The 11,379-nt window shown below is 40.0% G+C and overlaps 1 protein-coding gene across 6 annotated transcripts in view; it reads left to right on the top strand.

The window, feature by feature from the left end:
* The first annotated feature begins 8 nt into the window (after nt 1–8).
* The window catches only part of S100pbp (S100P binding protein), a 34,839-nt gene continuing 23,468 nt past the window's right edge, over nt 9–11,379 (top strand). The window contains exons 1-5 of one of the 6 annotated variants that reach the window (XM_051188903.1): nt 10–175; nt 7,121–7,237; nt 8,190–8,992; nt 9,385–9,467; nt 10,842–10,933. In XM_051188903.1, the coding sequence (XP_051044860.1) occupies nt 8,192–8,992; nt 9,385–9,467; nt 10,842–10,933 (976 nt within the window). In that variant the 5' untranslated portion in view covers nt 10–175; nt 7,121–7,237; nt 8,190–8,191. The other 5 variants (XM_051188901.1, XM_051188897.1, XM_051188899.1 and 2 more) reach the window with 5 other exon arrangements.

Raw genomic sequence — 11,379 nt, 5'->3', positions numbered from 1 at the left:
GACGCAACCCTCTCAGGGGCGGGGCGGTTTCCTGCCAATCACTGTTTGCTCGCCCTCCCCCTGGTGTTGGCCTCGCTGCCTCGGGGTGGGGGAGGTCGAGAAGGGGGCGATAAAATGGCGCAGGGGGCGGAGTGAGGTGCAGCCGTTCGCCCAGGCTTTGGCCCGGCTTCCGGAGGTGAAGAGCTGGGGGGGGGGGGGGACGGAAGGTCGGCGTTCGTCGTCTGGGCAGAGGGTCGGGGTCGCCTGTTGCATCTCCACGGGGCCGCAAACATCGTCTGCCCCCGCGAGGAGGAGGGAGGCCCTGGTCTCGCTGAGGGAAGGGCTGATTTCTCGCTCCTGAGGTGATGGCGGGCGGGGAGGTTGTCCCTGCCCCCCACCTCCACATCCGTGGGCGAGTGACGCCCCTCATCCAGCAGAGGGAGAGAGCTGTCAGGTCCTCGGGCCGCGAGCGATGGGGGCAGGGGGCTAGCTTGCCCGGTGCTCGTGCCGCGGTGGGTGTTGCTAGGGAGAGAGAGCAAGGGTGGCGGGCTTCCCGCGGCGCGTCGGGGTGGGAGAGCACGACCCTCTTCCCGGCGACCGCGGGACGCAGCCTGCTGAGGTGTGGCCGAGGGCGTGGGTCCCAGGAGGTCGGGTGCCCCGCCGGAGCCCGCGGGGACCGGTGTCGCCCCTGCCTGGGGGGAGGGGCACGGAGAAAACCCGCGCTTCTCCCGCTACCCGCGGGGAGGCGAGTACTCGCTCTCCCAAGTGGGAGGAGGGAAGTGCAAAGGCCCTGGGCGCGGCGGCAGGGTTCCTCCAGGAGAGGCCAGGCGGGAGCCTTGGAAAGGCATCCCTAGGCCACCCTTGCTCTTTTCACCCAGGCCCTTAGGGAACGCTGCAGACGTCTCAGGATGAGCCCGGAAGAGGGCCGCCATTCACTGGCTTGCCCCCCCCTTATTTATTTATTTATTTTTCGTGGTTGTTAGGGGCCCCAAGCTTTAATAGAGCATTCTTATAAAAGAAACCTGTTGCTTCAGTTCAGAAAATTTCTGCTGCCTGGACCGGTGTGGGATTCTTTGTCACCCTAGCCTCGGGAATTGTTACCTAAAGCAGAGATTCCAAACGAGTTGCCTTTCTATTTTACAGTGTTTGCAGTTACCACAGAGGGAGTCGCAAAATTCCGATAATTTCAGTTCACTTTGTTTTTGTTTCAGTTTTTTTTTTTTTTAATTGGGTCCATTATAGCGATAAAGCTTTTTCTGTGTGCTTCACCTGTATTGTGTTCCGGAGAGATTGGAACTCAAAGGCCAGTGAGAAGTCCCCTCCTTTGCAAAATGATCCTTGCTTTTGGCCCTGCGTATCAGACAGTTAATGGCTTTGGTTTTAGAGCCTTGAAAGAGGATGCGTAGTATACATATGGCATTGGAGTTTTACTGTCCTAAATAGAATGAAGCTTTGTACTGGAGGCAATAGGTTTTTTGAGGTAAGATAAAAATAGATAGGGAACCAGTTTCTGAGGTTGCAACCAGGAGGTTAGAGAACAGAGAGGGGGTGGTACACTGAGTGTGAAGAAGGGGGTGGACAGGTGAGAGATGGAAGGACAGAATAGGGTCACAGGGATGTGGAGCAGAAGAATTAAGAGAATTTGGAAATAGGAAAATATTCCCCTAAAAATAAAGAAGCCGCCATGTTTAAAGGATTTACCAGGCAAGTGCCAAGTGCAGGTGATGGGAGAGGAGTAATTGTGGGACTTAAGAGCTTCAGGCTTATTATTATTTTGAGACAGGTCTCACTGTGTACCCCTGGCTAGACTGGAACTCCAGAGACCCATCTGCCTTTGCTCCCAAATGGCTGGGATTAAAGGCGTGTACTACCATGCCTTTTGAGAACTTCAGTTTTATTGAAGGTTTTCCTCCCTTGAAGATTCAAATTGACTTTATCTCAAACACCTCCCTTCCCCTCCCACCTTCCTTCAAAGCAGCTCATACTGTTTTGTAAATCGAAATGGAGCCTCAGATAGCCTTGAACTCACCCTCCTAAATGCTAGGAATACAGATGAGTGGGCTCATTTATATTGAAGTTCAGAGACTTCAAATGAATGAGGTCTTTGGATTTTAGCCTAGTGCCTCTAGTACAAGACACTTCATGGGCTATTAATTTGAGGAATTTACATGGTATTTCAGTTATCCATCAAGTCTGGTTTAGTGTGACAATATGGTTAGATGTTTCACTAAGCGGATTATGAATTTGTCCTTTTCCCTGTGTTTAAGATTCTTATGGTGAGATGTAGGTTGTAACTGTAGCCACCACTTCTGAATTGTATCTATAGCGTACTAAGTGCTTTATGTTCATAGTCTTATTTGTTCTTGTTAATAACCTTGTGAGACTGAAGTACTGTGAAGTTTCCTTTTATTAGGGGAAAATACTTGAGACTTAGGTGTATTTTTCACACTGGCTTTATAACTTAATTTTTGTTGTTGTTGTTGTTGTGTTTTGAGAGTTTTTTGTTGTTTTTGAGACAGGGTCTCTACTGCCCTGGCTGACCTTGAACTGACAATGTAGACTAGGTTGGCATTGAACTTACAGAGATCCATCTGTTTCTGCCTTTTGAGTGGTGGGACTCTAGGTGCATGTCACCACCCCCACCTATAATTTTAAAGCCAGCCTGGTGTACATAGTGAGTACCAAGCCAAGGGATACAGAGTGAGACCCTGTCTCAAAAAGACCAAAGCCAAATCTTCCTTTGTTTGTTTGTTTGTTGTGGTTTTTCAAGACAGGGTTTCTCTATAGCTGGCTATCTTGGAACTTGATCTGTAGACCAGACTGATCTTGAACTCAGAAATCTGCCTGCCTCTGTCTCCTGAGTGCTGGGATTAAAGATCTGAGCCATCACCACCTGGCTCAATTTTTTTTTTTAAATTAATTTATGTAGTGTGTGGTGTGTGAATTTCTGTGCATGTACATGGTGTGGGAGTGGAGGTTCTTTCCATCTGTCTTTACCTGGTACTAGAGATTGAATTCAGATTACCAGGCCAGTAGGGCAAGTACCTTTTACTCACTGAGCCATTTAATCATCCCCTAAAAGTATTTCTTACTACATATTTCAAACATAAAAAATTAAACAAGGTAGCATAATGATTATAGTTACTCGCCAGGTTTATCTTTTCTCACCATATTTGTTGGGTTTTTATTGTTACTGATTTAACAAAAAAAAAACAAAAACAAAAAAACAATACCTTAGTATGGTTCCCATAGTTCTAGGATTTGGGAGGCAAAGGAAGGAAGCAGAATCAGGAATTCAGGTCATCCTTGGCAAGTTTCAGGATAGTGTGGGCTAAATGAAACTGTCTCTCAAAAACAAAAAATAACATAAAGACTGATCCATGTCTCCTTGCCATTCTTGTTTCCTTATCACTACCAGAAGTTCTTGTGATCTTGAGTTTGGTGTTTTTTATTTTTGTGAATGTTTTGTTTTTCGAGGCAGGGTTTCTCTGTAGCTTTGGAGGCTGTCTGCCCTCCAAGTGCTGGGATTAAAGGTGTTCGCCACAGCTGCCTGGCTCTTGTGAATATTTTTGTGATATGTGTATATATTCATAGAGCTTTCTTTATCAGATAATTGCTGTGGGGAAAAGGTAGGAAATCATTAGAAGACATCAACCTATTGCATTTTGTAGGCCTTATGTGGATGCTGGTTGGTTTGCTTATCCTTAACCCTGAAAAATAAGATTAAGATAATTAGAATATTTGAACAGGAGTTTAAGAGTTTAAAGTGTTTATTATTTTGTGCTATGTGTATAGATGTTTTGCATATATATATATCTGTGTACCATGTATGTCTGGTGCCTGCAGAGGTTAGAAGAGGATATGGGATCCCTTGGAACCAGTGTTACAGACTGTTGTGACCACCATGTGGATGCTGGGAATGTTACCCAGGTTCCCTTGAAGAGGAGCTAGTGCTTTTACTATTGAACCACTTCTCCAGTTCTTTAGGATAAGGAATTCTTATTTATAAATAAAATGTAATGCCTGAGCTTTGTTTCAATTAATCCATTAAGAGGAGAGAAATGAATGGAGTGAGAGATTAGCAATGGATTAGTAGTTTGGGCAGTTGAGAATGATGACTATGGAGACTCATTATGTTACAAGTTTTTGTTGTTGGGTGTTTTTTTGTTTTTTTGTTTTTGTTGTTGTTGTTTTGGAGACTTCCTTTTTAGACAAGGCTGTCCTCAAACTTGCAGAGGTCTGCCTGCCTCTGCCTCCAGACTACTGGGATTAAAGGCATTCACCACCATGCCAGGCCTACTTGTTTTAAATTATAATAAAAAGAATTTTTGAAATTCAGGAAAGTTGCAAAGAGAATGATTTATGTTAGTTAAATTTTTTTTCTGTCTGTATATGATATTGTTTTAGATGATTTTGCCATTTGGCTCATAATGAGAGAAGCTCAAAAGAGCCAGCTTTGTGACTTTGGATAATGGGTGAGGTCAAGAGTAGCTTCTGGTACATTTTAAGGTAGTTTAAGTTATTTTTCCAAGTAATAAAAATCTGTCTTCAATATTTACATATCCCATAGTTTATTAGCAAGCATACTAAATTTGAATTCTAATTTTTCCATTTGATAAATGACTCTGGAGGCAAGTCTATCATAAAAGAGAGAGGAGAAAATTACTTTTGGAATTAGTCTTTGGTTTGGATTCTTGCTCTAGCATTATTATGTAGTGAGTTTAAGTTTACTTTTTTCCTCCCTGCTTTCACTATGAAAATTTACTGAATGTTGCATTTGGCCAAGCAAGTGCTTGAACTATATGTTTTTTTTTAGAGTGATTGGCATGAGGGGGCAGTGGCCCAGAAACTGGGTGCGGTTGCTTGAGCTCAGTGCTTGTGACATTTGTATTAATAATCTGAAATTGTTGGGTTTTTTTGGGGGGGGGTGTTGAGGATGGTGATAATCCTTTCCGTGTAATCCATTCTAGTTTCCAAGTAGAGGGATTATATTATGAGCTGCCACTAGTGGGTTTTTTTGTTTGTTTGTTTTTTTAAAGCTAGGATTTCTTTGTGTAACAGCCATGGCAGACCTGGAACTCACTATGTAGTCCAGGCTGGCCTCAAACTCAGAGCTCCATCTACCTCTACCTCTTAGGTGCTGGTATTAAAGGTGTGTGCCACCACAGCCCAGCAAGGTTTGTTTGTTTGTTTCTTTCTTTCTTTTTTCTTTCTTTCTTTCTTTCCTTCCTTCCTTCCTTCCTTCTTTCTTTCATAATTTATTTTTATTCTATGTACATTGGTATAATGCCTGCATGTATGTCTGTGTGAGGTTATCAGATCCCCTGGAACTGAAGTTTATAGACAGTTGTGAGTTGCTGTGTGGGTGCTGGGATTTGAGCCAGGGTCCTCTGGAAGAACAGCCAGTGCATTTAACTGCTGAGCCATCTCTCTAGCCCTAAGCGAGGTTTTTTAAAACTTAAAAAATAATACTTTCACTTTGTAAAAGCACTGCTACTGCTGTCAAAAAGATGATTTTAATCTATAAATAACTTAGTCGCTGGGCCAAAAATGACTTTATATTTTCTTTCTACCCTAATCATGCCTTTTTTTTTTTTTTTAACTGTTATTTATTTTATTTTTGAAACAGGATGTTTTGAGACTGTTTAACTTTGGCTGGCTCACTGTACAAGTCGGGCTGACCTTGAATTTAGAGTTTGTCTGCTTAGTGCTTAGATTAGAGGCATCACTACCATGTGTGGTCCATCACTCTGAGTTAACTAGATCCCTTCTAATTATAAAATGCTATATTTTCTCCTCTTTTCTTTTTAGTGCTTTATTGTCTATATCATGTTATTATCATATTAAAACTTAATTTTTGGTGTTTCCTTGCTAACAAGATTATATGTTGCCAGGCATGATGGAGCAGATCTTTAATCCCAGCACTTGGGAGGCAAAGACAGGTGAATCTCTTGAGTCTGAGGCCACCCTGGTTTACAGATCAATTTCTAGAACAGCTAGAGCTACACAGAGAAACCTTGTTTTGAAAAACAAAACAACAAAAAACCTAAAATTATGGGAATCATATTTATTTCTCAAAAGTTATAGAGACATATTATGTAGCTCAGAAAATTATTGCTGAAGGAATGTATGAATTAAAGCTGAAAGTCAAGGTCTGGTATGGAGTGAAGGAAATTTTACAGTTTAAAAAGTTATAAAGGAAGCTGGTCTAGAGGTAATTCCTTTAATTCTAGCACTTGGGAGGTGGAAGGAGGAGGATCAGTTCAAGGCCATCATCCTCCACTGAATAGTGATTTGGAAGCCAGCCTGGAGTATATGAGACTCTGAGAAAACAAGCACTTGCCCTCTGCAGAATCCCCAGTATTAAATAAAGTAGGTGTGGTATTGTGTGCCTGTAACCCCAGCCCCTTATGAACACACACACACACACACACACACACACACACACACACACACACACACACCTACACCTACCTCTGTTTCAGTTATACAAGTAAACATTCAAGTAGAAAAAGAATAGGACATTGACGCTTGACCCTGTAGTTGATAATCAACAATTGTTGTGTTTATAGCTTTGCTGACTTTTTCTTTATATTTTATATACATTAAAATGAGGGAGGGGTTGATTGATATGGTCATAATTTTTAGAACTTGGTAGAATCTACTTTTCCAACCCTTTTCTATTTTGCAAGGAAACAAATTCAAATGGTTAAGTGACTAATGGACAGCTTGTTAGTAACAGAGCTCTTAGGACTCTCAGTCCTCATTTACCCCACTGTTCTAGCTGGGCAATGGTGGTGGATGCCTTTAATCCCAGTACTTGGGAGGCAGAGGCAGGACGATCTCTGTGAGTTCAAGGCCAGTCTGGTCTACAAAGCTACACAGAGAAACCCTGTCTCGAAAAATCCAAAAAAAAACAGTTGTTGGGAGGAACTAAATCAGTTCATAGTTGCATAATTTTTTTCTTCTAAAGATTTTTCTTTGGTGTTCTTCACTGAAAATAATCCAACTTGCTGGTATTTTAAAAAAAATCAAGATCAAAATTAATAGATGGAACACCTTGAAGCATAATGCAGTTGACTTTGTAATTAGCAGAGTTGAAAGTGATGAGAAGATCCTTTAATTTTCTTTGTGCCTGCAGGAAGGTGGGAGTCAATCACTTTGACAAGTCTTCTGAAAGGAACAGCCAGCAGGAGTTGAAACCTTTTTCCATTTGGTCTCGTGGCAAAGGCAGAGATTGCTTCAGCAGCTCCGCACAGTATGGAAGACATTTTAATTTTTGTTTTTTGAAACAGGGTCTCATTGTATAGCTCTGGCTGACCTATAATCACCTGCTTTTACCTCCTGAGTGCTGGGATTAAGGGCATGTATCTCTCACTATACCCAGCAACATTTATCTCCCTCCCTCTCCTGATTTTTTTCTTTTTAAATTTCATTTCATTTAAAAAAATAACACGTGTTTAAGTTGGATCACAGGCCTGGAATCCCAGCTTCTGTGGAGGCTGAGGCAGGAGGATTCAAGATTGGGTTGAGCAAGTTAGGTCCAGTCTGGGCACCATAGTAAGACCCTGTCTAAAAGTAAAAAGTAAAAAAAATAGTCTGGGTATATAATTCACTACAAAGGGCTTGAATTGCAAACATGAGGCTCCAGGTTCAGTCACCAGAACAGGAAAGTAATATGTTTTCTTTTTTAAAAGTGTAAACTTTGTGTCTGAACATTTATTTTGCTTGTATATTATGTCTCATGATTTTTAAACATTTCTCTTAGAGGCAGATGTTTAGGTTGCCTCTAATATTTGACTGCTTTGAATAATACTGCTTTGAACATCCTATGTTTCCATGTACATTTTAGTAGGTAGTTCTATATGATAAATTTCCAGAAGTGAGATTGCTAGATCAGATGATATTGCCAAGTTACTCTTCACAAAATATCATATTAACTTTTGCTCTTACTAGTAGTGACTGCTTGTCTCTACAGCCTCACCAACACAGATTATCATTCATCATAATTTTTGTCATGATTGGAAAAAAATGTATCTTAAACATTTATTTCCATAATGCTGGTAATGATAATACCTTAATTATTTCTCAAGTTTACAAATGGCAGTGCAAGCACGGAATTGAGATACTTGGATGCTTCTCTATATATAGTAGATTGGAGTCAGTTTAAGATATTTCTTATTCATCAGCAAAATCTCATATTTTTCCAGATATGACGTGCTCACTGTTGCCCTCTGAACAGTCTTCTGGTAGCTCTTTTTTGCCTAAAGACAATGCCCCATTTTCTTGGGGTTCCTCAGATGAAGATGAATTGGATGACTCCTTGTTGGAGTTTTCTGATGGAGAAGAAGATGATGGCCATTTCAGTTTCACAGAGGAAGAGATTGAGATGCTCTTGAAGGATGATGATGGTGGGCATGATGAGTATGGAGAGAGAAAGTGTCAAATTCTGCCTGGTACTCCTCACAAAAATTCTTTGTACAGCTTGGGACCAGCAGCTGAGACCCCTGGCTTCTTCAAACTACCTCAACTAAGTACATCAGTTAGTCATGGACCAACTCCTAGTAAATCGTTAAACAGACACTTTGTACTTGAAAAGAATCTTATAAAAGTAACTGTTGTTGCACCATTTAATCCAACAGTTTGTGATCCTGTGCTTGATAAGGACAAGATCGATTCCTCCAAAGATACAGAAAATCCTGCTTCCCTTGGGGAACAAATAAGAGAAAATGATCTTCATCCTAATGAGAGTAAACGTTGCACTGAACCTGAAGGGGTCAATCCCAGTAACTCTGCTTGGGATGAGCCCCTGCTTTCTTCTCCTTCAAAAAATAACATCGAACAAACTGCCTCTGATAAAAATATACCTGAAAGTAAGAAACCTAACCCTGTGTTCTCTCAGATTTCCAACCATTCAGAAGTACCTAATAGGGGATCATCCTGGAAAAATAGTGGATCACATAAATCAGGTTGTGAAGTGAGAATTCCAGTTGTGTCCAGTTCATCAAACAGAGTAAGTATGTGTTTTTCAAGACACAGTAGAAATGAAATTACTTTCATTCATAAGGGTTCCTATATACTTAACTCTGCAGTAGAATGTATGACTAGCATGCATTAGCTACAGCAGTCCCTTGTACCAAAAATAAAGAAATGAAGTTTGCTAGGGTTGTAGTGGTGCATGCCTTTTATCTCAACACTGCAGAGGCAGAGGCCAACCTGGCCTACAGAGTGAGTTCCAGGATAGCCAGGGCTACACAGAGAAACCCTGTGTTGAAAAAACAAAACAACAACAAAATTATACTTTAGTAATGATGTTTTCAGCTATATGATACAGCTAAAATTACTTCCAACTAGTAATTATCTCTCCTATTATATTTCTTCCATCTTTTCTGGAAAACAAATTAGCATACTTTCGACAAGGATTCTGGTGAGGTGAAAGGTGAGAGGAGACTAGGCAAAGTGATTCCTGTTCTACAAACCAGAACCAGGTAACGTAACGTACAACCAACCATTCCAGTTTCTGGTGGTTCTCTTTCATTTCTTTCTCTTCTCAATATCTTCTTAATGTGTGTGTGTGGGCCAGGGGAGCAGGGAACCCTGCAGAGAGAATAAACAGACTCTTTGTGTTATCTTGAGCAAATCAAATAACCTCTCACTTCAATTTCTGTGTCAGTAAAATGAAGCTAATGATGCCTTCTCTACAGCCTCACTAGGTTATTTTGAAAGTAAAAAAGACATACTAGTAAGATACTATATAAATACAAAATTTCTCCCATGTATGAGGAGGCCTGATCACGTATTTGAAAAAAAGTCAGAATATTAACCAAAAAAAGGTTAAAATTCTCTTAGAAAATGATTTAGTGTTATTTTTCTTTTCTTGCATACAGCTGGGTTACAGATTTGAGACATCTTTTTAGTTTACTTTTTTGTTGCCAGGAGATGGCAGTATCTGTATATGGGCATTTTCAATTGAATATACTGGAAAATCCTATTGCTTTACTACAATAAACATTGAGAAAAGTTTTTTTTAAATACACTTAGGGCATACTTGTTTTGCTTTAAACATTTAAAAATGATAAATAAGATTATTTGTCACTGAATTTTAGTTTTGTGGGTTCTGTTTCTTTTCCCATGTAATTGAGGAAAGCTCTGTCAGTTTTTTCCCCTGTTTTTGAAATTGTATTTTTATTTTTCATGTATAGGTATTTTACCTGTGTGTATAGTGTCCACAGAAGCTAGGAGAGAGTGTCAGATCTTCTGGAACTGGAGTTAAAAGTTGTGAGCTGCTATGTGGGTGCTGGGAATTGAACCACAGGTCCTCCAGAAGAACAGCCAGCATTGTTAACTGCTGAGCCATCTCTCCAGCCCTACTTTGTGAATTTCTTAAAAGTGAAATTATACCAAAACACACAAATCAGGCTGTTTGGTGGAACACTAAGAAATTTACAATGTCAGTCAATATTTTCATCCACCAATTCTTTCCATACAGAGCTATCAGTATGAACAAGGACCAGAAATTGTTGTTACCAAGATCATGATTGCCTTAATCTCATTTAACTTTTTCTGTGTGGCTCAGTGAAGTTGCTTAAATTTGAATTACTCAACAAATGCTTTCTCTATGAGCTATTTCATTTTTACCTTCTAATATTTTTTGTTATCATGAGTTACATTTCTTTTTTTCCTTTACTTCTAAACTCTGCTTGATTTCAGTTTTGTATTGTGACTAATATTACATCCTCTGTCATTGGAGAATTTGCCTCTGAAATTTGGGTTGTTTTAACTATCAATATGTGACTTTTCTACAAAGCACTATATTCATGGTTCTAATGGAGTGTTTTTCCTCCTGGTTTGCTTTATTCAAGGATGTTTTCACAATCAGATCTAGAAAAACAGAAGGATATTTATCTCAGCAAAGTCATTGCTCATATAGAAGACCCAGGGGACTCTAACCAAGGTAACATGGTAACCAAAGAATGGCTTATAAAACATGTATTGAGGCATTTTCTTTCCATGATAATGAGCTTAAACTGGGATGCTGTTTTGAATTTTCTTAAATTGATGAAGTAAACTTTCTTATGCCAAGATTTACTTTAAAGAATTATTTTAGCAGATAATTGTGCAAAGTGGTTTGGCTAACAAGTATTAGAGAAGGGACTCAGACCTTTGAGTTTCTCCCCTATAGTTGAGGGTTATAACCCAGATCTTAATGCTTTTTTTTTTTTTTTTTAAACTGGAGGTTGTCATTATTATTTTGTTTCTCAAATAGTAGAATTAGTTTTGGGTCTTTTAAAATGTGGAATTATTTTCCTTGTTGCCTTTTGCTTTTAAATGTAAAATGTAAGCATTTCAAGACTCATCTTGGCTTCTCAATACAAGCTCTTGAAATTATGAACTATGTTC

Source organism: Phodopus roborovskii, unplaced genomic scaffold (assembly GCF_943737965.1).
Source record: "Phodopus roborovskii unplaced genomic scaffold, PHOROB, whole genome shotgun sequence".
NCBI classification, from domain to species: Eukaryota; Metazoa; Chordata; class Mammalia; order Rodentia; family Cricetidae; genus Phodopus; species Phodopus roborovskii.
Note: the sequence above shows the minus strand (reverse complement) of the source record. Positions and strands in the feature narration are given on the sequence as shown.